Source organism: Liolophura sinensis, chromosome 1 (genome assembly GCF_032854445.1).
Source record: "Liolophura sinensis isolate JHLJ2023 chromosome 1, CUHK_Ljap_v2, whole genome shotgun sequence".
Lineage (NCBI taxonomy): Eukaryota > Metazoa > Mollusca > Polyplacophora > Chitonida > Chitonidae > Liolophura > Liolophura sinensis.
In genome coordinates this window covers 1,953,763-1,981,173 of record NC_088295.1, presented here as the reverse complement: position 1 = coordinate 1,981,173, position 27,411 = coordinate 1,953,763, and the positions used below count along the sequence as shown (strand labels likewise).

General features: G+C 40.6%; 1 protein-coding gene across 1 annotated transcript; it reads right to left on the bottom strand.

The window, feature by feature from the left end:
* Window positions 1–418: 418 nt before the first annotated feature.
* LOC135461528 (epsin-2-like) lies at window positions 419–25,938 on the bottom strand. The gene is given in 9 exon segments (XM_064738666.1): window positions 419–3,828; window positions 4,575–4,730; window positions 6,220–6,462; window positions 7,124–7,338; window positions 8,228–8,292; window positions 11,128–11,321; window positions 13,172–13,262; window positions 25,324–25,401; window positions 25,403–25,938. Coding segments are annotated over 9 exon segments (1,653 nt in total). The 5' UTR covers window positions 25,814–25,938; the 3' UTR covers window positions 419–3,628.
* Window positions 25,939–27,411: the final 1,473 nt, after the last annotated feature.

Sequence of the window (27,411 nt, the reverse complement as noted above, 5' to 3'; positions counted from 1 at the left end):
AACTTCACCATACTGGGACCTTTATGCCAATATGAAATAAAACTCAATAATAAAGAAGGAGATGAAAATCCATTAGCCAAACAGAACTGACTGAACTAGCAAATCTTCCTATCACCTAAAGACTCCATGTATCCATCTTGTCATAAAGAAGTTAGAAGCATACCATGCTTGGATCCTTCATCACTGTGGTTTGTAATAAAAGCATACCATGCTTGGATCCTTCATCACTGTGGTTTGTAATAAAAGCATGCCATGCTTGGATCCTTCATCATTGTGGTTTGTAATAAAAGCATGCCATGCTTGGATCCTTCATCATTGTGGTTTGTAATAAAAGCATGCCATGCTTGGATCCTTCATCACTGTGGTTTGTAATAAAAGCATACCATGCTTGGATCCTTCATCACTGTGGTTTGTAATAAAAGCATGCCATGCTTGGATCCTTCATCATTGTGGTTTGTAATAAAAGCATGCCATGCTTGGATCCTTCATCATTGTGGTTTGTAATAAAAGCATGCCATGCTTGGATCCTTCATCACTGTGGTTTGTAATAAAAGCATGCCATGCTTGGATTCTTCATCACTGTGGTTTGTAATAACTGATGCAGGTTCTGGCATTTCCATTTGAGGTTTTTAGCATGCCCTGTAACTGGCCATCCCTGTCAGTGCTATGGATGTGTGTGCAGACATGCTGGAGAATATAGGTAAATAATGATGTGGATTTTTCTGAAACTTTATTGCTCTTTTTTAAAATGTTAGAACTCTAAATACACCTGCGAAACTGGATAGCACCAGCCTGGCTAAATGCTTATAAGCTTTCATTATTGGCCGGAGTCTTAAAGGCAAAAAAAAAAGGCTTAAAGGCAAGTTGATAACCTTGGCCAACAAAGACTCTGGGACATGTATGCGTGCAAAATGACTGTCCTGACAACTTTGCAATTTTTTGATCACATGGATTAGTGCCCGCAGACACCGTGACCACCTGGATTGGTGCCCGCAGACACCATGATCACCTGGATTAGTGCCCGCAGACACCGTGACACCTGGATTAGTGCCCACAGACACCGTGACCACCTGGATTACTGCCCGCAGACACTGTGATCACCTGCATTAGTTCCCGCAGACACCGTGACCACCTGGATTAGTTCCCGCAGACACCGTGATCACCTGGATTAGTTCCCGCAGACACCGTGACCACCTGGATTAGTGCTCACAGACACTGTGATCACCTAGATTAGTGCCTGCAGATAGATTACACATACATCAGTTTGTCCTATGAGATTGTGTTACTGCTACAACAAGTAGTGTACTTAGAGCTGATGTGGTGTGATACTGGGTCAGAGTTTCATTGTACCTATCTAACGGATGAAGGGTTAATGAAGTTTGGCAAAGGCTGGTAGAGCAAACTGATGAAGGTGTAACAGGGACAGCACACACTGAAAAATCTCCACATTTCATTCTGGACCCATGGTATCAGATAAGACTGCCAATAACTTCCATATTGAGAGGCACTTCTCTTACAGACAAAATAAAAGCTTGAAAACAATGTTAGGCTGGTATAGGTAAATGTAAATGTCAGGTGAGAAAAGGCAGGTAGGGCTGATCCAAGGTAATACAAGGTGAGCCAATACACTGGTATAGCCATCACTAATGGCCAATCCTGCCGACTGCTGAATGTTTAGTGTATTTCTACCTGTAGCCCTAGCTTTTGGTCAGGTTAAACAGTTAAGTATGGCTTTAGTCCCTTAGACTCGGTGTTGACTTCACCCTGTAAGGCCAATGGTACCAACACATAGCAATTCCATCCACTATTTACAGACTTTGTCATCATATCTCAACCTGTAACCATGGATCGGGGAGAAAGTGTCAATCACACGTCTGCATAAAAATGCGGTGAATGGCCTTGCGAACGTTAGCCCTGTAACCCTGAAAAATCAGTTTTTCTTAACTTTTATTATAAATGACTTTGCCTTATGCTACTATTACCCAGACGTCTTATACGAAGAAAAGTTACGAGAAAAATGACAAAGTTTTGTGAAAGTGGTCCCCGGCAACTTAAGCCATAAGCTTAACAGCTGAGTGAACAGGCGGTGACTTACAATACACATAATGTCACTCACACAGAGTTTTATACCATCAAATATCACCTTAGGTAAAACGATTTGGGATTTAATCTCTTATCATTTTTCCTTCACCAAATACAGGGTATGGAAGTCTGTATTCATTCTAGCATCACAGATCAAGAGACAATTCCTGTTTCAAGGGAGATAACTCCAGACTGACACTTTCAGAAATGTATTAATATTCAGAAAATCATGCATTTTGCGCCACATTATACATGCTAAACTGATGGAATGAAATGAACAAGTCATTTTGGTTACCTGTATAATATTAACTGTGATAGAACGTGCAGTCTGATTTTGTTGGCAACACTTAATATGCTATCATGGCATATCAGCACACAATTTTCAATGCAAATGGGCTGTAACACAGAGAAGCAACAAGAAAAGCATGCCCTACAATAACAAATATTAAAAACATAATAACTACTAAAGGATAGTAAATACAGATTTGTATAAAATAAGCCTTTAATTAAAATGTCTACATACAATGTGTTCAGATTTACAATACACAAAACGAAAGTTCCAAAAGAAGGTCATGAAGTTAAGATCTGGCCGAACAGAACAGGCCAAGCCAAAATAGGAATCTGTAATACTGTGACTACGTTGTGATGCTACAATTACCTCCCTTTATAACAATAAAAATAGTCATGCTGCACAGCTTTTAGCCACCAGGACATTCATTTAGATACTTATATTGTCATAAACAGACCATATACATGTATATATATATATATACCTGTGTTGGTGTTTATGTCTGTCTGTGTGCATGTATACATATATGTATCTATGTACAAAGGTATATCCTTGATGGCATACTTTCACAGGTATTGATACGGAGATTGGGTACTGAAGTACTGGGTAGTACAGCTTCTAGATTAAGACAGACAGACAAGGTTTTGATCCTGAAGGGTAACTGTACATTGGCTCCCTTCAGCTTTCAGAAATGAGGAAAGAATTATAATAAAGCACTAAAACAAACAAGTACATGTACACCACACAAGTTGTGTCATCCATTATACTGCTAGATAATTGAAAAGCCTTGGTCAGTCCACAGGAGGTCCTAATTTGTACCTGGCCTAGGTGCATACATCTGCTGGCATTGTGACGATCATTACACAAGTGCCACACTGTCCTCTATGTAACCAAGGATATCAGCTGTAGTATGCTGTCTGGGTAAATGAAATTCCTCTTCCATAATATACAGATGACCATCTGCGACCTAAGAGGTCTTTATTCCTCAGCCCCCTGAACACTGCCTCCTTGGAGTCCGGGGAAGGACATTAAAATTTGAATTATATCAATTAATCCAATAAAATTCAGGTGATACCTGGAGTTCATTGTGAAATTTATCTCAGAAGTCTAATTATGATCACCTCTCCTTCAAACAGTCACTGACAATGTGTAATCTGTGCTATAGAGAGCCACTCACAGTATGTAATCTGCGCCAGGGACAGCTGCTGAGATGATATGTCACATCACAGCCGTCCCGACGAGAGAGCTTAGCCTGTCTCAGAGGAAGGGATTGTAACTGGCTTGTGGTTGCATAGGTTGAGATGAAGTGTTCACAGGGATGAGTGGGGTGGGAAGCAGAGTTGCTCCCCCTGGTTGGGCAAATCCACTCGCGTTTGTGTTCTGCAGCTGATTTAATGGTACTCGCTGGTTCGACTGTTCAAAAGGATTACTGGCACTCGCAGTGAAAGGGTTCGTACCTGAATACAAAAGGAAGATAAAAGAAAATCCAAGCATCACAAAAAGCTGTACATTACCCTGACCCTGTACATTAACACGACATTCTGACTTTATTAGAATAGGTTCAAATTGAATGTCCCTAGGATTTCCTTCCAATCTTTTTTAAAATATTAATTATTTTTAATTATTATTTGAAATATTTACTCCATATGACACATATAACTTCATTTATTATTCATAATGGTGAAAAGTCAAGATTTCCTTCACTGATATAAATGATATTTCACAAAGTTAGATATCACTTCTGTTATTATTACATTTTGATCCTTCAGATCCAAGATGAAAAGGGAACCTGTTGTTTCTGGGTGTTCCAATCTGAGCTTAGAGGGATGATGTCACAATACATGTAACTTCCACATTCCTATGTCACATAGCAATGAGCCATGAAGTGTCTCTCAGGTTATGCATTTCCACCAATCACTCCAAAAATGGTTATGGTATTCAGCCTTCACTGTGCCATGTCCTCGGCTCATCATTTGTTTTTCTGTTGTGTCAACAAAGCCTTTTAGCCAGGCCATTACCCACAACCTAGAATATCACACCCAATGATTCAGCATACTCACTGTTCTCCACTGACATTCTGCAATATTTGTCCGACAACAAAACCTAAACCATTGCCCTCTGCTGTCAAGTACAATGTCATAGGCAGCTGACTGCTTTGTTTGTGACAGGCAGACCAGGCTGAGCAGCCAGACCAGGCACTCACCTTTTTGAGGAGCTCTTGATACCAAGTCATCTAGATTCACTAAACCTGCGTTGGCTCCTAAAAACTCCTGTGGGGACTTCTTGCGAGCATTCGCTCCTAAGGCTTGATCAACAGAGCTCATGTTCCATGGGTCCACTCCATTATTAGATGTACTACCTGTCAACATGCAGTGTTTCAGGAATGAACGATTCCTGTCAGAAATGACCATTTGTTTGTTTGTGTTGTAATGTCGTCAACGTTATCTTGGTATTATTAGGCCTGCCTCATTGAAGATGGCCAGTCCCAATGTCAAACTACTTACACTGCAGCATCACAGGAAATGTCAAGCCAAAAATACACAGATGATGACATGCCATCTAGGCATGGCCACCACAGCCTGGTTTATGTGATCACAGACTAAAGCCAGTGATAGTGTACCCTAAACAACTAGGACAGGTTTACACACGTGATACAAAAATCAATTCCAGGACTTTCCAGGACTCAAAAGACTCAATTCAACCATTTACCATAATTCAAAATCAAAGTGATGTATGTTGCATGTCACACTCACACACAGAGCCCCCAGTCACACCTGGACATGGCAGAAACCCCATCCATAACGATGTGTGTGAATGACATTGTCATCCCTCACCATTTTTGAAAGACCAACTACCATGCTGGCAACTCTAAACTCAGTTTGTGTACAACAGTGAGCAGTTGGTGAGCATATCTTCCTGCAATGATAACGTACACTCCTGCCATATTGACCCTGGCAACTTGGGCTGTTTGTCAAGATTTACCTCTCCTTTCACAAATATATAGATCGCGTTAACTTTCATTCGTAAGGCATGCCGTGTGTTTATCTGTGCCCCTCTTCAACCAATCTTTACATTCTTGCAATAATGGCCATTCGCTGCAAAACTTTTTTGTTCATGTACCGGACCTAATAAGGGTCAGAATAATTCTCTATCATACACAGCCGAGTTGGTGGAAGTATCAATCATGATGGCAATGTGTGTGGCTACACTATGTGTCCATGATCCAGGGCTGCTAACACGACACTTTAACACTAAGAGGCTGCAAGATACGAGTCAATCAAGTTGTGATCTGGAGAGGACCCTAAAGATGGTTTGGAAAGTAAACCAGACACAAATACGATAAAACATGAAAGATTTTACACTGTTTTACTTTTTCACATCTGTGACATTTACTTCACTGAGCCTCCTAAAATTCAAGCACTTTCAAGGACCTTTACTAAAAAAACAGTCAATTTCAAGCACTTTCAAGGACTTTTACTAAAAAAACAGTCAATTTCAAGCACTTTCAAGGTCTGGAATTTCTAAAAAAAATTCCTGTCCAGGTTTTCAAAGATCTGTGCTTATCCTTCTACAAGGGGAAAATACATCACAATGCATATATACATGTATGCCAGGGCAACACAGTCCTTGAATTACCTCACCTTCTTGCTCATTAATACCATCGTGGATTATGTGATCAAACTCTTGGATCCACACCAGGATTCAAAACTATGTCTGGCAATGACAAAGGGTACTTACATAATGTGTGTTCAAAAAGAGGAGATCATCCCCCACCCCCCCCCAAAAACGACAGAAGTGAGAGAATGTTTTATAGCAGACAATGATAGGCGAATAATGACAGTATGTACCTGTTAATGGGTCAAATCCATCCATAGCTGCATTGTTAGTTTTTCCTTGCGAAGGAGAAACTGTGTCAGTCCGTGAACTAAGCAAGTCAAATGCATCGTCTATATTGCCAGAGGTCCCATTGGTAGTTGTTGTTGTGCTGTGCCCAAATGAATCAAACCCGCCTGGAGACGCGGCATTACCTGCAGATGTTGTCCAAGGGGTTGCTTGTGGGGCAGGAGCTCCCCACGGGTCAGTCTGCGAACCTGAAACAATGGGATCACCGTTTACAATCTTCACAAGGTTACAAATAAGCAGATATAAGGTGAAAGTTAAATTAAAATCATCACTACTGAAAAACATTTTCAGCTGAATGGGAATTCCACAGGCACAGTTTCCAGTGCTTGCCTTATCGTACTTTGTTTCACAGATATGACTATCAGGGCAACATTCTTACTTTAGGTCATTGTACTTTGGTATATCAGTAATATGTGTTTATTTTCTCACAGTTTGCACACATACTTTATGTCTGTCAACAAATTATAACATCCTTCAAAACCGATGCCTTTCATGTGTAGTTTTGTCATAAAATCAGCTACATGTAAGAGGCATTTACAGTTTATTATGACATATGACTAGGCAAAAAAAAAAAACAAACATGTTCAACTAATCCCACTTTTCACTGAAACATTTCCAAAAGGACTTGAAAAGGTTAATTTGCATTTTGTCACATTTTATCACACTTTGATCCAAAGAACAACATAAATTATGACTGACACTGATAAGACCTTGACATACAAAAGCTTAGTACGCTAGCACCAGGGTTTTAAGTTGTCAGACAAGTACCTGGAGTCGATCCACGAGGGCTGCTGACTTAGCTGGACTCCCATCTGCACCCCCCATGGGTCTGCTAAGGGAGTATGGTGCTGAGGAGCAGCCTTAGAGGCAGCCACAGGCGAGTTCCAGGGGTCTGGGGGCCCATGTTCGAGGCAGGTTTAGCTGATGGGGCACCCCAGGGGTCAGGAGGATGAGATGTTGGAGGGACCCGCTGTAGTGGGGCACCCCAGGGGTCCGTCTGAAGAGGCTGTCCTCGTGTGCCGCTGTCAAACACATCCACTAGTGAAGAGGTTGTTACTGGAGGGCTGAAACACGGCACAGTGCGATTTGAAATAGATAAAAATTTCCTCCATACACACAGTTGTGAAGTTAAAGAGGCCATCCCGTCAATTTTTGTTGACCAAAAATCAATCACTGTCAATCCAAGTGAATTTTTGGTATTATATAAGGACAGTTCAAGTAACAACATTAACCTTTCACTAAACACCAGACTTGTATGTGTATCTGTCAAAATCAATGGTAGTTCTCAAGATATAATAACACCACCTTGTATGTGTATCTGTCAAATCGATAAGCAGTTCTCAAGATATAACAACATGTTAACACACAAAACATCAGCCTTGTATGTGTATCTGTCAAATCGATAGTAGTTCTCAAGATATAACAACATGTTAACACACAAAACATCAGCCTTGTATGTGTATCTGTCAAATTGATAGTAATTCAAGATATAATAACATGTTAACGCACAAAACATCAGCCTTGTATGTGTATCTGTCAAATCGATAGTAATTCTCAAGATATAACAACATGTTAACACACAAAACATCAGCCTTGTCTGTGTATCGGTCAAAATCGATAGCAGTTCAAGATATAATAACATGTTAACACTAGAAACAGCTTCTGGTCTGATAATTACCGAAAAGCAATACTTTGAGCTATTTTAGGTATAAAGCAGAAAATTTTATTTGATTAGCCAGTATGGATAACTTGCCAAAAATCTCAGGTATAGTCCCTTTAACATTTAATGTATACATTGACCTGTGTCTTATGCCATACTCGTGAATTGTGGAGACGTTTATGGGAGCAGTGAACCTTTATTTATTTATTTATCTGATTGTTGTTTTACTCAGTACTCGAGAATATTTCACTTCTTTGAAAGTGGCGAGAAGTATGGAGGAAACTGTGCAGAGCCCTGGGGAAACAGTCTCTTGGCCAGCCAGAATCCCAGCCAGAACCAACAAGAGCTGGATAAGAGTCTGAGAACACCACATGAGCCACAAGAGACTGTAAGGGCTCACATTCTCTCACATGTAACCAACATGGGTTTCGTTTCATTTCTTCTTCTTATTTATTTTAATTTTTTTTTTACATATACATGTATTTCATCCCTGGTTTTGATGTAGTTATGATTTAAAGTAAGTCAGGCATAAACCTACACCCCTGTAGTAGTTTCTAAACAGGGCATATCTATGGGTAAACATGGTGTATATTATGCTATCTTTGCAAGTGCATCTGGGTGTATATTCTGATATCCTCAACAGTGTATCTGGGTATATATTTTGATATCCTTGACAGTGTATCTGGGTGTAAATTTTGATATCCTTGACAGTGTATCTGGGTGTATATTATGTTATCCTTGCAAGTGTATCTGGGTGTATATTCTGATATCCCTTGACAGTGTATCTGGGTGTAAATTTTGATATCCTTTACAGTGTATCTGGGTGTATATTATGCTATTCGACACAATGGATCTAGGTGTATATTCTGATATCCTTTACAGTGTATTTGGGTGTATATTCTGATATCATTGACAGTGTATCGGCGTACATTCTGATATCCTTGACAGTGTATTTGGGTATATAGTATCTGGGTGTATATTCTGATATCCTTTACAGTGTATCTGGGTATATATTTTGATATCCTCAACAGTGTATCTGGTTATATATTCTGATATCCTTGACAGTGTATCTGGGTGTAAATTTTGATATCCTTTACAGTGTATCTGGGTGTATATTATGCTATCTGTCACAATGGATCTGGGTGTATATTCTGATATCCTTTACAGTGTATTTGGGTGTATATTCTCATATCATTGACAGTGTATCTGGCGTAAATTCTGATATCCTTGACAGTGTATCTGGGTATATATTCTGATACCCTTGACAGTGTATCTCAGTGTACATTCTGATATCCTTGACAGTGTATCTGGTATATATTCTGACATCCTTGACAGTGTATCTGGGTGTATATTATGCTATCCTTGAGTGTATCTGGGTGTATATTATGATATCCTTGCAAGTGTATCTGGGTTAGTGCTATCCTTGACAGTGTATCTGGTATATATTCTGATATCCTTTACGATGTATTTGGGTGTATATTCTGATATCCTTGACAGTGTATCTGGCATATATTCTGATATCCTTGACAGTGTATCTGGTATATATTCTGATATCCTTAACGGTGTATTTGGGTGTATATTCTGATATCCTTGACAGTGTATCTGGTATATATTCTGATATCCTTGACAGTGTATCTCAGTGTACATTCTGATATCCTTGACAGGGTATTTTGGTATATATTCTGATATCCTTTACGGTGTATTTGGGTGTATACTCTGATATCCTTGACAGTGTATCTGGTATATATTCTGATATCCTTTACGGTGTATCTGGGTGTATATTATGATATCCTTGACAGTGTATCTGGGCATACATTCTGATATCCTTGACAGTCTATCTGGGCATATATTCTGATATCCTTGACAGTCTATCTGGGTATATAACCTGAAATCTTTGAAAGTGTTTCTGGATGTACATGTATATTCTGATATCCTTGCAAGTTTATCTGGGTGTATATTATTATATTCTTGACAGTGGATCTGGGTGTATATTCTGATATCCTTTACAGTGTATTTGGTGTATATTCTGATATCATTGACAGTGTATCGGCGTACATTCTGATATCCTTGACAGTGTATTTGGGTATATAGTATCTGGGTGTATATTCTGATATCCTTTACAGTGTATCTGGTTATATATTCTGATATCCTTGACAGTGTATCTGGGTGTAAATTTTGATATCCTTTACAGTGTATCTGGGTGTATATTATGCTATCTGTCACAATGGATCTGGGTGTATATTCTGATATCCTTTACAGGGTATTTGGGTGTATATTCTCATATCATTGACAGTGTATCTGGCGTAAATTCTGATATCCTTGACAGTGTATCTGGTTATATATTCTGATACCCTTGACAGTGTATCTCAGTGTACATTCTGATATCCTTGACAGTGTATCTGGTATATATTCTGATACCCTTGACAGTGTATCTCAGTGTACATTCTGATATCCTTGACAGTGTATCTGGTATATATTCTGATATCCTTGACAGTGTATCTGGGTGTATATTATGCTATCCTTGAGTGTATCTGGGTGTATATTATGATATCCTTGCAAGTGTATCTGGGTTAGTGCTATCCTTGACAGTGTATCTGGTATATATTCTGATATCCTTTACGATGTATTTGGGTGTATATTCTGATATCCTTGACAGTGTATCTGGCATATATTCTGATATCCTTGACAGTGTATCTGGTATATATTCTGATATCCTTTACGGTGTATTTGGGTGTATATTCTGATATCCTTGACAGTGTATCTGGTATATATTCTGATATCCTTGACAGTGTATCTCAGTGTACATTCTGATATCCTTGACAGTGTATCTGGTATATATTCTGATATCCTTTACGGTGTATTTGGGTGTATACTCTGATATCCTTGACAGTGTATCTGGTATATATTCTGATATCCTTTACGGTGTATCTGGGTGTATATTATGATATCCTTGACAGTGTATCTGGGCATATATTCTGATATCCTTGACAGTCTATCTGGGTATATAACCTGAAATCTTTGAAAGTGTTTCTGGATGTACATGTATATTCTGATATCCTTGCAAGTTTATCTGGGTGTATATTATTATATTCTTGACAGTGGATCTGGGTGTATATTCTGATATCCTCAACAGTGTATTTGGGCATATATTTTGATATCACCCGCTAAGGAACAGTGACATCTATCTGCTCACCTTATCATCATCTTTCTGGCTCTCCTCAATGGCCAACTGCAATTTGATGTCATCACTTTTCTGTTTCTTCAGCTCCTCTTCGTGTTCCTCTTTGCTCATGGCCAGAGCCAGCTGAAGCTGCAGTTCCTCTTCCCCGACGGACGATGGACGAGCAGACTCCAGGTCTGTGGACAGACGTCGCCCACTTGGGGAGGCTATAAGAACATTGAGATCAGTGAAATAGTCATTGTCCTCCTCTAGGGCATGATACCTGCGGACTGCCATTCTCAGCCTCGGCTAGGTACAGGGACAGGGAAGTCTGCCTGCCGCTGCTATTGATATGGCTGCTATCAGTGTTCTCCACTCTACCTCACACACAGCCAGGCAGTCATGCAGCTAGCACTCAGCTCTGTGTGAACAACAGCTCTGACTCACAAACACCTCATTATCACTGCACCATTCCAACTGTTGCCAGGCTATACCCAGTCAGATCCATGTGCTGCATATTCTTAGCTATATCTACATCTATCTACTAGGCCTTACCATTAACACCTGGTGGCACTAACGTCACACACCTGGTTACCAGCAAGGTGATAACAATGCTTGGTAAACCCTGTGAAATGACCTGTTTGTTGCAGCTTCTAGGTTATATAACCCTCAACCACTAAATTCTCGGGTTGTAACAGCAGCATTACTAAGCTAAACACTGAATACTTGAACAGATGGCTCCATTTCAGCTGGAATGTTCAGGAGCAGTTTGTATTTTAGGAAGTGTTATCTTAAGACAGCTGTTGCTCGATATGAATCATGGTACAAATCTATCCTACAGCAAATAAATCAGGACACTTCAATCATGTGACTACTAGAACTGTACACAATTTATAGGATGAAGGCATTCAATAGATTCAAATGAGATAAAAACTTTCATGCTCATTTCAATCTATAAGAATATAAACTAAATGTGTATATGGAACAAAACCGAGAGCTACATCAGACCTCATTGACCGTACATGTATGCTGCTTATTATCTGCATATGTGTTCTGTGCTACAAATACAGGCATATATGTGTTCTGTGCAACTAATACAAGCATATATGTGTTCTGTGTTACTAACACAAGGCATATATGTGTTCTGTGCAACTAATACAGGCATATATGTGTTCTGTGCTACTAATACAGGCATATATGTGTTCTGTGCTACTAATACAGACACATGTGTTCTGTGCTACAAATACAGGCATACATGTATATGTGTTCTGTGCTACTAATACAGGCATATATGAGTTCTGTGCTACTAATACAAGGCATATATGTGTTCTGTGCTACTAATACAGACACATGTGTTCTGTGCTACTAATACAGGCATATATGTGTTCTGTGCAACTAATACAGGCATATATGTGTTCTGTGCTACTACTACAGACACGTGTTCTGTGCTACTAATACAAGCATATATGTGCTCTGTGCTACTAATACAGGCATATATGTGTTCTGTGTTACTAATACAGGCATATATGTGTTCTGTGCTACTAATACAAGGCATATATGTGTTCTGTGCTACTAATACAGACACATGTGTTCTGTGCTACTAATACAGGCATATATGTGGTCTATGCTACTAATACAGGCATATATGTGTTCTGTGCTACTAATACAGACACGTGTTCTGTGCTACTAATACAAGCATATATGTGTTCTGTGCTACTAATACAGGCATATATGTGTTCTGTGCTACTAATACAGACACGTGTTCTGTGCTACTAATACAGACACATGTTCTATGCTACTAATACAGGCACATGTGTTCTGTGCTACTAATACAGACATATATGCAGTGTGAAAGATTCCTCCGTTATTTAACTGACAGCTGCCAATTAAATGTTGCAGGCTACTTTAGGATAATACATATTAGCTAAAACAAGCAGACCAGGTGTCTCAAGTTTTAGAAAAGGGTATGATCTGCAAAGGATGGCAAAACAATGATGCAAATATGTGACCACATGTTACAAACGTTATATACAAGTAGGTACCGTCAAGTAAAACAAGTTAATTACACTGTACTTACTGTCATCCTGTCCTGTTGCCCCGCCATACGGGTCTTGATATCCCCCAGATCCCGACTGCAGGGTGGGGCTGCCTGCACCAAAACCTCCACCCTACAAACAGAAAAGCGAGAGTATAAGTCATACTCACATCATACCACAACACATGTGGTGCTGAAGGCAGTACGCAGATCTATGGTACCTGTACTTCTCCATGGATGGAAATCATTTACAGCATGTCCATGTACATGTACAAACGACTGGTGCACCTCACTCATTCCCATCACAGGGTTTGTACAACTACAGCCAAGCTCAATTCCATGACTTTTCCATAACAATCCATGATTAAAGTGACAGATTTCCATGACCGTTCCCTTTGGCTTTTTGGCAACTTAACATTAGAGAATTTATGGCAACTTCACAAACAAGTCAGTCAAGCACAACTGATTATAAATTCATTTGGTAGCACGGTTTATACACTGCATTTTAAAATTTAAATGGTTCAAACCAGGAACAGATTGGCTGTGTGCTTGTCAGTATTTACATATTATACCATGCTCACAAGTGCATATAAGCCTCATGTATGCTACTGTTTTGGGTAATAGGACATACCGACAATGTCGAAAAAACTGTGGTGTTATTTTAGACGTCATCTACATAAAGTTGAGACTTCCAAATGTCTACTGACACTTATCTATCTCTGAGTGAACAATCCAGTGTTCACTTTTATTCACGGTTTCCCTTCGATTCAAGTCGCAGAATTTAGAAAGCCTTATGCTTTTGTTTAGTCAGTTATCTCCCCTTGATGTTTAGACAATAGGAGAGGTTCAGCTAACTTGAAATGTCAGAAACGGTATTGTGTTGTAATTATGCGGCCTACCATGTAACGTCAGTTGTGCTGTTTAGACTGTTGGGAAATAAGAATACTTTATAAAATACATTTGAAAGCAAGGGAGATCGTATTTGGATTGTTATCTCATCAGCAGGCACCTTAGACCTGCCTATTAAGTCCTGTCACACTGTACTGACACTGGATCAACCAGTCTCGTATGCTAGTTCATCTAGATGGAGTAAACTTGTGACATTCATCGTAACACTGAATCCATCACCACCTCTCAAAATAATCACCACTCCCATCTCCATCTCAGGCCTGCAAATCTAACTCACCTCCTCAGCTCATTTCTATGTAATTTCCCGATGGAAACTCAAATACTTAATTTACTCTTCTCACTGATGACACCTATTAACTCACTGCCTTGAGGTCACATTGACTGTCCGAACTTTGACAGTATAGAGTGCCTCTTTGATGCGTCACATGACCTATTTCTGAGTTCTTGCATTGAAATCCTCCAGAAAACTATTATATTTCCATTACCGTCTAAAGGCAGAAGTTCAGTATTCTTAATTCAACTCAGAAGGCATAAAAAAAGAAAAGTGTTTTTAGTGCAGGTAAGTTGCGGTGCTATGAACTTGATCCTCATTGAGATCGGCTCCATCCAGTTTGAGTTTGGAAATCTGCAGCGGTTTTTTGAGAGGCGGGATCGACTCAGCTAGTGTTGCGGTGCATGTCGGAATTTTAATACAGCACACTTAAGTCCATCTAGATAGACTAACGTTTCCCTGCTGTCGGAATTTTAATACAGCACACTAAGTCCATCTAGATAGACTAACGTTTCCCAGCTGTCGGAATTTTAATACAGGACACTAAGTCCATCTAGATAGACTAATGTTTCCCTGCTCTAATCCCTTCAAATTAACAACATTTTGAAGCCAGAAGAAAAACAATTTGATAACGCATTACACCAATGTTAACACAGACTTTTCCTTATATAATGCGGGAAGCTTTTGGACCAGACTACTGGTACTGAGGGGAGAGGAAGACAATTTATTTGCTGTCCACCTTTCCTCACTTCATAAACATCACAGAAGCTGACTGCTTTGTTTTCTTCTCTACCACCATGTTTACCCCATAGAATTTTTACATCTCTGCCAGCTGGAAAACAAGATTACTGAGTAAGGCACACGACAACGGTAACATGCTGCCTACCCCCCTTTACATTGCCTTTTGATGAAGCTTCCACGTTATTACAGAAGTCTGCTTCATGTCCAGATACAAAACGGCTCTGACGCAGTCATTGGGCTGATTTTTATCCTCACTAGATACTTTCCTTTAAAAAACATCCTCTGCCTTTTGTTGACATTACAATTTTAAAATTCCATGACCTTTCAGCCTAAAATATCAGTTTTCCAGGCCTGGATTTAAAATTCTCAAACTGCATGACTTTTCAGGGTTTCCAAGACCCTTTTGAACCCTGCTATCGGCCATCTGATTTGATGGCTCAATTGGTACACCAGTGGGGCTAGATTCTGACAGTCGTGAATTCAGGTTTCACTCAAGTGTCTTAAATCATGTACATGTATGTACATATATAATTCTTATAAATTACGATTGCAATATACAGCGCTATTCCCACACACGCTCATATTACAGGAGGTGATTGCAATATAAAATGTTATTCCTGCACATGCTCATATTATAGGTGATTGCAATATACAGCACTATTCCTGCACATACTCATATTACAGGAGGTGACTGCAATATACAGCGCTATTCCTGCACAAGCTCATATTACAGGAGGTGACTGCAATATACAGCACTATTCCTGCACACGCTCATATTACATGAGGTGATTGCAATATACAGTGCTATTCCTGCACAAGCTCATATTACAGGAGGTGATTGCAATATATAGCGCTATTCCTGCACAAGCTCATATTACAGGAGGTGATTGCAATATACAGTGCTATTCCTGCACACGCTCATATTACAGGAGGTGAGTGCAATATACAGCGCTATTCCTGCACATGCTCATATTACAGGAGATGATTGCAATATACAGCACTATTCCTGCACACGCTCATATTACAGGAGGTGATTGCAATATACAGTGCTATTCCTGCACATGCTCATATTACAGGAGGTGACTGCAATATACAATGATATTCCTGCACACGCTCATATTACAGGAGGTGAATGCAATATACAGCACTATTCCTGCACATGCTCATATTACAGGAGGTGACTGCAATATATAGCGCTATTCCTGCACATGCTCATATTACAGGAGGTGACTGCAATATACAATGCTATTCCTGCACACGCTCATATTACAGGAGGTGATTGCAATATACAGTGCTATTCCTGCACACGCTCATATTACAGGAGGTAATTGCAATATACAGTGCTATTCCTGCACACGCTCATATTACAGGAGGTGATTGCAATATACAGTGCTATTCCCACACACGCTCATATTACAGGAGGTGAGTGCAATATACAATGTTATTCCTGCACACGCTCATATTACAGGAGGTGATTGCAATATACAGCACTATTCCTGCACATGCTCATATTACAGGAGGTGACTGCAATATACAGTGCTATTCCCGCACATGCTCATATTACAGGAGGTGACTGCAATATACAGTGCTATTCCCGCACAAGCTCATATTACAGGAGGTGATTGCAATATACAGTGCTATTCCTGCACATGCTCATATTACAGGAGGTGACTGCAATATACAGTGCTATTCCTGCACATGCTCAGATTACAGGAGATGATTGCAATATACAGTGCTATTCCTGCACACGCTCATATTACAGGAGGTGACTGCAATATACAGTGCTATTCCCGCACAAGCTCATATTACAGGAGGTGATTGCAATATACAGTGCTATTCCTGCACATGCTCATATTACAGATGATTGCAATATACAATGCTATTCCTGCACATGCTCATATTATAGGTGACTGCAATATACAGTGCTATTCCCGCACAACTCATATTACAGGAGGTGATTCCAATATACAGCACTATTCCTGCACACGCTCATATTACAGGTGATTGCAATATACAGTGCTATTCCTGCACATGCTCAGATTACAGGAGATGATTGCAAATACACTGCTATTCCTGCACATGCTCATATTACAGGAGGTGACTGCAATATACAGTGCTATTCCCGCACAAGCTCATATTACAGGAGGTGACTGCAATATACAGTGCTATTCCTGCACAAGCTCATATTACAGGAGGTGACTGCAATATACAGTGCTATTCCTGCACACGCTCAGATTACAGGAGATGATTGCAATATACAGCACTATTCCTGCACACGCTCATATTACATGTGGTGATTGCAATATACAGCACTATTCCTGCACACGCTCATATTACAGGAGATGATTGCAATATACAGTGCTATTCCTGCACATGCTCATATACAGGAGGTGATTGCAATATACAATGCTATTCCTGCACATGCTCATATTACAGGGGGTGATTGCAATATACAATGCTATTCCCACACACGCTCATATTACAGGAGGTGATTGCAATATACAGTGCTATTCCTGCACATGCTCATATTACAGGTGATTGCAATATACAGTGCTATTCCTGCAGGCGCTTATATTACAGGTGATTGCAATATACAGTGCTATTCCCACACACGCTCATATTACAGGAGGTGATTGCAATATACAGTGCTATTCCTGCACATGCTCATATTACAGGAGGTGACTGCAATATAAAATGCTATTCCTGCACATGCTCAGATTACAGGAGGTGATTGCAATATACAGCACTATTCCTGCACATACTCATATTACAGGTGATTGCAATATACAGTGCTATTCCTGCAGGCGCTTATATTACAGGAGGTGATTGTAATATACAGTGCTATTCCTGCACACGCTCATATTACAGGAGGTGATTGCAATATACAGTGCTATTCCTGCATGCGCTCACATTACAGGAGGTGATTGCAACATACAGTGCTATTCCTGCACGCGCTCATATTACAGGTGGTGGTTGCAATATACAGTGCTATTCCCACACACGCTCATATTACAGGAGGTGATTGCAATATACAGTGCTATTCCTACACGTGCTCATATTACAGGAGGTGAGTGCTATTCCTGCACATGCTAATACTACAGGAGGAGATGGCTGCACAAGTCAAACAGGATAATTTTACATCATCATGACCCGAACACGAAAAGGGTTGATTGTATTAGTTATCATGGTTGGTGGAGGGGAATACGAAGTATTGACATGACAATGTGCATTGCTATTATTTTCCAGACTCACCACGTAAATACTCTGTATCCCCTCTCTACCAGCAATAAAAACAAAGTTATTATCCTGAACAGCTTTGAACTATTATGAAAGTTATGAAGAAATGAGGCCAGAGGAGCTGTTACACCTCCAATGCTTCGCACAGACCTGATACTGATCACATCTTTCTGACAGCTCAGGCAAAATGTTCCAAAATTTACATATAGACCGTTCACTATCAAGCAAGTCAAATATTGAAGGAATGGGGAGCAGAAAACATGCATGTGGTTAAACCTGAAAATAATTAGTAGTTACCATTGATAAAACAAATGTTAAGTATCAGCGAGTACCTCTTTACATATTGGTATGAAAATGCTTAGAATTTGAAAGGTTATCGTACTCAAAAGTATTTCACTTATATGATGGTCGCAAGCAATATGATGAGAGGAAGTCATCTGCAGGTTACTGACAAACCTTCCCACATACAACCAGAGACGAATCCAGCATGGACTCACAGCCACTGGATTGGTAAGCTTTATTTATTTATTTGATTGGTGTTTTATGCAGTGGTCATATACGATGGGAGCCAGTATTATGGTGGGAGGAAACCAGGCAGAACCTGGGGGAAACCCACGACCATATGCAGGTTGGGAGAGTTACTGTACTGCGCTAGCACACTAACGATCATGTCAACAAGTGAATATCTTCAAAACTGTTATCATAATTTGTTAGGAAGGCAAGAGTAGCTGAACGACTGGCGCCGTAATGGCGTTGATTGTGGGAGGTGGAAGCTGTCACTGGAAGACCCCGACTTGGCAAACCTCGGCTGGCGAGGTAAAGGCCTCGACAGTGGGAGGTGGAAGCTGTCACCGGCAGTAGAATCCAAACTGGCAAACTGGGGCTGGCGCAGAAAGGGCCTAGACTGTGGAAGTGGAAGCTGCCATGGGCAGCGCAATCCAAACTGGCAAACTGGGGTTGGCGCAGAAAGGGCCTAGACTGTGGAGGTGGAAGCTGCCACCGGCAGCCGAATCCAAACTGGCAAACTGGGGTTGGCGCAGAAAGGGCCTAGACTGTGGAGGTGGAAGCTGCCACCGGCAGCGGAATCCAAACTGGCAAACTGGGGCTGGCGCAGAAAGGGCCTAGACTGTGGAGGTGGAAGCTGCCATGGGCAGCCGAATCCAAACTGGCAAACTGGGGTTGGCGCAGAAAGGGCCTAGACTGTGGAGGTGGAAGCTGCCACCGGCAGCGGAATCCAAACTGGCAAACTGGGGCTGGCGCAGAAAGGGCCTAGACTGTGGAGGTGGAAGCTGCCATGGGCAGCCGAATCCAAACTGGCAAACTGGGGTTGGCGCAGAAAGGGCCTAGACTGTGGAAGTGGAAGCTGCCATGGGCAGCGCAATCCAAACTGGCAAACTGGGGTTGGCGCAGAAAGGGCCTAGACTGTGGAGGTGGAAGCTGCCATGGGCAGCCGAATCCAAACTGGCAAACTGGGGTTGGCGCAGAAAGGGCCTAGACTGTGGAAGTGGAAGCTGCCATGGGCAGCGCAATCCAAACTGGCAAACTGGGGCTGGCACAGAAAGGGCCTAGACTGTGGAGGTGGAAGCTGCCACCGGCAGCCGAATCCAAACTGCAAAACTGGGGCTGGCGCAGAAAGGGCCTAGACTGTGGAGGTGGAAGAGTCACCGGCAGCGGAATCCAAACTGGCAAACTGGGGTTGGCGCAGAAAGGGCCTAGACCGTGGAGGTGGAAGAGTCACCGGCAGCGGAATGTAAACTGGCAAACTGGGGCTGGCGCAGAAAGGGCCTAGACTGTGGAGGTGGAAGAGTCACCGGCAGCGGAATCCAAACTGGCAAACTGGGGCTGGCGCAGAAAGGGCCTAGACTGTGGAGGTGGAAGAGTCACCGGCAGTAGAATCCAAACTGGCAAACTGGGGCTGGCGCAGAAAGGGCCTAGACCGTGGAGGTGGAAGAGTCACCGGCAGCGGAATCCAAACTGGCAAACTGGGGCTGGCGCAGAAAGGGCCTAGACTGTGGAGGTGGAAGAGTCACCGGCAGTGGAATCCAAACTGGCAAACTGGGGCTGGCGCAGAAAGGGCCTAGATTGTGGCGGTGGAAGAGTCACCGGCAGCGGAATCCAAACTGGAAAACTGGGGCTGGCAAAGCAGGCCCAATCTAGTGATATTTTGCTCCATGTTTATTGTCTTGATGATCCTCACACGTTGACAGAATGTTAATGATAACAAGCTTTTGAGCTCATTAATTGGCCCTATCTGTGCTGCACCAAAACAAAATTTGTATACATCGAATTTCGCATGATCCCATGGTATGTGGAACTAGGTTTTGCCATATGTGGTGAGTAGGACACTCAACAGGAATCCTGATTTGAGGAAAATCTCCTAAAGGATAATGTTTGTGATATTGACGAAAGGTGTCAAGAGAAGCTACCAGTTGGGCAAGAGGTGGCAGAGAAGATAACCTACACCCTACATCAGCAGTGTTACCCACATACTGTACACAGGTAGCAGGCTTCACATTGTTCAGATGTACAGCACAGTTCACCTTATTTAGTGTTTTAGTGCTCTGCTCCTAAAGGAGACATTTCATTTTGGTCCACATGTAGGCCAGTAATGGATGTAATGTATTAACACCTTTAACAAGCATGAAGTACATGTATACAACCGAATAGAAAAACCCAGCTACACATTCTCACATAAAGTGTACATCAATTTTTTCATTAGAGCTACTTAGCAGTGTACGAGATGACCTACATTAGAACAGGATTCATAAATACATCCATCCTGAACAGCCAGCACAAGCAAAGAAGACTGAGCCAGTCGGATTCAAGTAGACAAATATCACCACATCATGTATTAACTATAATACAAGTTTCCCATTATAGGCTGTGTACAATATTGGATGTGAGGACAGTACAGTATGTATCAACACGGCTTACATAAAACCGAATGGGTGGATACTAGCCCAATACCAACGCTGCCTCTATGTTCAGCTGGACATGCCAGCACGTGTATCAGCACAGGTGTCAGTAAAGACATATCAAGAGAGACTGTTTTACACCTTAATTCAGGCGATGCCACAAATTATATACACTCATATGAAGTCAGAATAAGAAAGTGCTACAGAAAGCCATGTACCACTGAAACAGAAAATCTGGAGAATATATAGAGCAGGAGGACAAGGCCTTGACATACACTCTATTTACTTGATAGCTGGTAACATGTAATGGCTTGAGCATTTTTCACTTATACCATGACTATTTTAACTTAATTTTTCATGGGCTAACTGGAGTGTCCAGGGTGAATTACCAATCTTTAGCAAGGCCAGGACAAAATGACACCATAAAGACAACACAGACTTGAATTCAGTGCTCGCATTGGTAACAGGCCCCTGGGTCAATGTACCAGGCCACAGAGGACCAGGGGGCAAATACAGGTAAGTAACCAGTGTATTAGACAGTAGTCCAGCAGCTACCTAGATCCTGAAAGCCTGTGCGCCTGGGTTGCTCTAGATGAATTCTCAACCATTTTAGGACACCCAAGGATGAAATATGTGAACAACACAATTTATTTGGCAAGAGAAAAATAAAACACAACAGAAAATATATTTTTTTAACCCCAAGTTTAAAAATTGAAACCCTGAGATACTTTTTAATTTTTTCTCTTCAAAATTTTTTTTCATGGTGTCACTTTTACGATTTTATAAAGAGCTTTCGTTGACAGAAAAAAAATTAAATTCAAAAATTCTTGCTGGTTATTTGAGTAATTTATAACTGTACTTTATTTGTGAAAACCATGATGGCTACTCTAGCTTTAACTTGTGTAGTTATACACAGTTATGAATAAATACGAATGATTTGGATCAGTATTTTACTTGTGACATACATGTACATGTCTTTGGTACCCTGTATAGACTGGAGCAGAAATTACATAGCATTGTTATAGAGCAACATACAACCTACTTCACATAATCTTTTCAATCACTTCTGCACCCAATATTTTGAAACATTCTGAGAGAACTATGGGGTGTAGAGAAATAATTTGCATAGTTTTATGAAGCCTTCACGTTTAATGTCACAAACAAATCATTTTAGCAAAATTTTCACATAAATTAAATGCATAAATTTCACTGTAAAAAGTGCTTTAGTGGCTGAAAAGGTTGAAGATTTACAGTATTCTTTGGGCAAGAGTTGCCGTTCCTGCAGACCCAAAACCTTTCCCTGCCCACCAAAACCCATCCAATGTAACTGTACCTAAACTCACAAGGCCTAACCATGACCAAATTATTCAGTTTAATGCCATATTGTAACCACTCAAATACCTCACTTCATCTCGGCATATCCCCCTACGTTGAATTAAGAACAAACCAATGAATACCAACTGCTGAGAATGCCCACATGTTGTCATGAAGGATTATATGTAACATATGACCTACATCCAGTGCTTGTACATTTATGCTGACATGCCATTGGGGAGAACAAAATGAACACAAGCTAAAAGTTAACTGTCCTGGGTTAATTCCCCTTATACACATACCTGTATGCATCTTGTTCATCTATCTCCTAAAACCACAGAGAAAAAAAAACAAATATGCTCACATCTCCAGACTTGAATACAGGGCTATATAAACCCACTCTCATCAGCGCAAGCCGATTTAGAATTTAATCACTAAAAGTTTTCCTGTAATGTCCTAAACGCTTTTAATTTAGGTTTTCATGAAATCAAGGTTGTTGTTTCTATTATTATAACAGTAACGAGTGCTTAACACCAATAGTTACTCTGGAAAAGACCTGAATACTTTCTGAATCAATTTCAATTACAAATATTTCTGCACCGAAAATGTAGGGCCCACTGTGGGGGATGCTTGAGTGTGTGCTGGACCATGTCTGCTAACCCTCATGAGGCCGCATAAAGCTCAGAGTTTATGGGATATCATGGCAAACAATGCTGACCCCATCCCCAACTCTCCAGGCATAAACTACTTCTAATGGAAAAGAATGATGACCAATAATACGGAGGAACTTGTTAAATTATTCTTCCTTTTTTAACTATCAGCACCTTGATAAGAACTATTGTAAGACAGTTTATAGTTTGTACACGTACCCGGCACAGAACTGAATCATAACTACAGCTCATCGTGGACTAGTTTAGAATTAACACAGGCTGGCTGTGACAACTTGTATGTCAAGTCGCATTTACCTCTTCCTGAATATGCACAGATTAAAAAGTTGCTAAAGCACTGGTCAATGGTCCCTGATCACAGTGGTCTCAAGCCCTACTATCTCTCCATCAAACTAGCCAATATATGGCAAAAGGCCAGAGAAATCAACACCACCGCCTTATTCTGTATGGTACATGTATGAGGACAACTCAGAAGCCTGCGGTCAAACTTTACATTAACACACTGCTCAAGATCCGGTAGACAGTAGGTGAAGTAAGCCGGGATGTAGACAGTACCTACACTGTATGCATTCACAGACAACATACCGATACAAAGTATGTCATGTGTGACCAAATTATGTCCTGTGTGGCCTTGCTAATACCATCAAAAATACTGACCTGCTTATCATTTCTACAGGCTATATAAACCCCTCGTTCGTGGTTTAACAACCAGGCAAGGCATTGGCTTGTAAGAGAAAAAATGTTTTACATGCTTGTGGATCACCATACGCTTGTCCTTAATAACATTTATATACAGTATATGTACATGAAGACAGAGTCATGAATAAACAAATCTGAAACCAGTGTGAAAACAATACTCATGAAAAGTTGTGCTGAGAAATTTTAACACAGATTTACAAATAATGAGGGGTAAAATTTTATACACATTTCACCATTTTCCATTTTGAATCCTATTCAACATTTTAGGGTTGAATCCTGTCCAGGGCATGTTAATGTAATAAACTAGAACTGTACATGATAGAATGCAAAACTTTCCTTTTCATTAGTCTATTTATTTAGTTATTTGATTGTTGTTTAATGCCACAAACAATAATTTTTCATGTTTTCCAGTTAGTTGGCCACAGGCACTGCTTGCTTAACTCGGATCAAGCACAGCTTTTCATCAAAAGTCTAGCGCAATTATCCCTTTCCACAAAGACCCACACACCCACCCAACTAATCCCATATACACCTTCTCCACTTAGACTGTTGCACGCAACCTTGACAGCCCTTGGTATGAAGGATCAAATCAAGTTTAATGCTGGTGGTGATTGTTTATGCTGCTTCTGTCGTTATCTTAGTAGCGACACCACCGCAGTAGTCTCCCTTGTAGTTTTTATGGAGTATTCTGTGAATACGATTTCCTAACTGTGGCGGGCGGAGGATGAAAACATACCACTGGCACTAATGTTTTGATTCGATTCTCTGAACTGAATGCAGTCACAACTGTGAAACTGCCACAACTACCTAAGAAATTAGGTATGTTTGATCTGAGTTAAGCAATCCGTCTCTGTGACTAACAGTCAATAGTACAGAATCTAGCCACATTACATGTACCTTCAAGGTCACTAATTCTGGGAATACATAGATGTAGATATTTTATCAATCTACATAGTACATGTAGCTCAGTTTTGTATAAGAATAAATGTGACATGTTGTGAAATAAAGACAAGATCAAAATCAACATGGGAGTTAGTGCCACTGGTTTATCTCCCTTAATTAATTTTAGTGAATAATATGCCTTGAGCATTCTAGTTTTAAATGGACAGGCCACAATATTATGAACAAATACTGACACCATAGCTCTTACCCTACCTTAATGTAAACAGCCATGGGAATAAAAATGGATGAGTGACTAGGTGTGTATATGTACCTACATGTCCACGGGTACAGTACATGAATCTCTGCCTGCGCCTTACAGCTAAGATACATGTAACATCAATATATATTCTTAAAAACTAATACCACATTTTCCATATTATTACACATTTCACCAACAACAATTGCCCCCCTGTATATGTATGCATGTATTTTAGTCATAACCAGTAATTTATGCCTTATGAACTTTTATTCATGAAGGTAAATTGTGACATCACCTACCTGACCCTGGCTGCCAACCCCTATTGAGCTCTGAGCAAATCGTTCTTTGGCTTTCAATGCTTTAGCACGCTCGTTTTTTCAATCTTTCATCATCTTTTAGAAGAGACACCAGTTGCTTTGCTTTCTCCCGTACATTCATTCCCTGGTCCTTATTTTCCTCAATGTGCTGAAAATCCTTCAAAGTCTGTATGGCAAATATGTTTTCCTTACACTGTTGTGCGACCTTTTCACTGCCTGTTTTAATGATGTAGTCCAGCAACACAAGGGACTTGTACACATGCCTCCAGTTCTTCCCATGGTCATTCAGACGCTTCCACAACATCTGCATGATTTCCGTGAAAGCCACCACGTTGTAAGTCAGGTCGGCAATCTCCGACATAAGCGTGCTGGAAGGACCCCATGGATCATTGGAGGTCGCTTCTCGCACCTTAATTTGAGCGTCAGAGAAATTTTTCACAACATTTTTTAATGTTCTTCGTATTGGAGGCATTCTGTCTAAAAAAAAATTAAAAGCCGCACAGCGGAGTTCCTGTTCCCTCAGATAATCTTCGAATGCTAAGTACTGCCGTGTAGAATGTCCGGGTGTGTGACAGCCTTCGCCACCTACTGGAATACGGATTTATCAAATCCTGAAAACAGATACACAACATCATATTAAAATCAACTCTAAGGTGTAACGTGAAACAAAGCTCTTATAACTGTACAAGTTCAAGAAGCATTAACTAATAGCAGGTACTTACGCTGTCAACATACACGTCATTAAGTCAGTAATGGAGTGCTAACGGCTTGATTAAATCTGATTAGTACATTTCCTCATTTGAAGCCATTCACATGATAATGTACACTGTTAAAGGGGAGCCACATTAGTAAGATGTCGACAAGAGGTTGTATCAGTCACACAAAATTAAACCAGCACACAGGTAGTTCCCTTTACCTGATAAGTGACCGATGTGGACATGGACACTCACAGTGTTCCAACTGACCTGTGGTTACCTGGCCTAAGTGCTAAGGAATGTGTCCCTACTGGTCAGGCCAAAAATACCTGGACATGTAGGACAGGGGGAGGTGAAAGATGGGCTCTAACAAAGGCTATTAACAGGTTCTTCCTAAAGAGACAACCACTTTAGCCTTGATAGGGAAGTTATTATTAGTCTGATGGTGATTAGATTAACTTAAATCCTGATGACAGACCACTATGATAATGAGCAGGTAAAACTCGGCCAGGTCACACACCTTGTATACATGTACTAACAATAGGAGGGGAAAACTGTAGATGGTGAAAGCGCTACATGAAATTCAATATTTCAGTTTCCTTTAAACGAGGGACATGGCACTGTGATACTGTAATATTCGCTTCTCCCAACCTCTGCCAACCAGGTACTGGTTTAATCCTGGCCTTGGATAAACAGAATTACTAGACACATGTAAACATACTTGTCCTCACCATACGTGTAATGGTGCTTTTAACACAGTAGGCAGTCACGTGCTCAGCGACCCTAATGGGATCAATTGAAAAGTCTTCCATTTAGGAATACCACTTGACAGCCACGAGTCATGGTAAGTGCCTACATTTCAGCTTCCTGTACCCCTAAAACTGACTGTCATCACACATTATTATATGTTAATTTATATTATTTCAATCTAGTTCAACAGCATAATAAAACAATTTTCAAATACACAATGACAGTCAGTTTTATAGGTAGAGGAAACAGAAGACAAATGTAGCTAGGAGTTTCCCCATGTAGCAGTATGGTGCACAGTACAGCTACTGGCCTGCCATGTACACATCTTACTGGAAGACAGGTGGTCTTCAGCAAATATTCAAATGTGCAAAGAGCCACACAAATTTCATGTCCATGGCCGGAATTGCCCTGCAAGTCATGAGTCTCTGAGATTGAAAAAAATACCACACTGCCATTGATCAAATCACCCATCATTATATAAGTGAGAATCTTCTTTAGTTTTTGTGACACCAAAGGACTACCAATCAATCCTTAAAATAATTTTCAGCATAAATAGATGAGCTTCGAGTTTGAACTCTTTCTTGTTGAAGGTAAAAAGCCCTGCTGTATCATAACTATTGCTGAC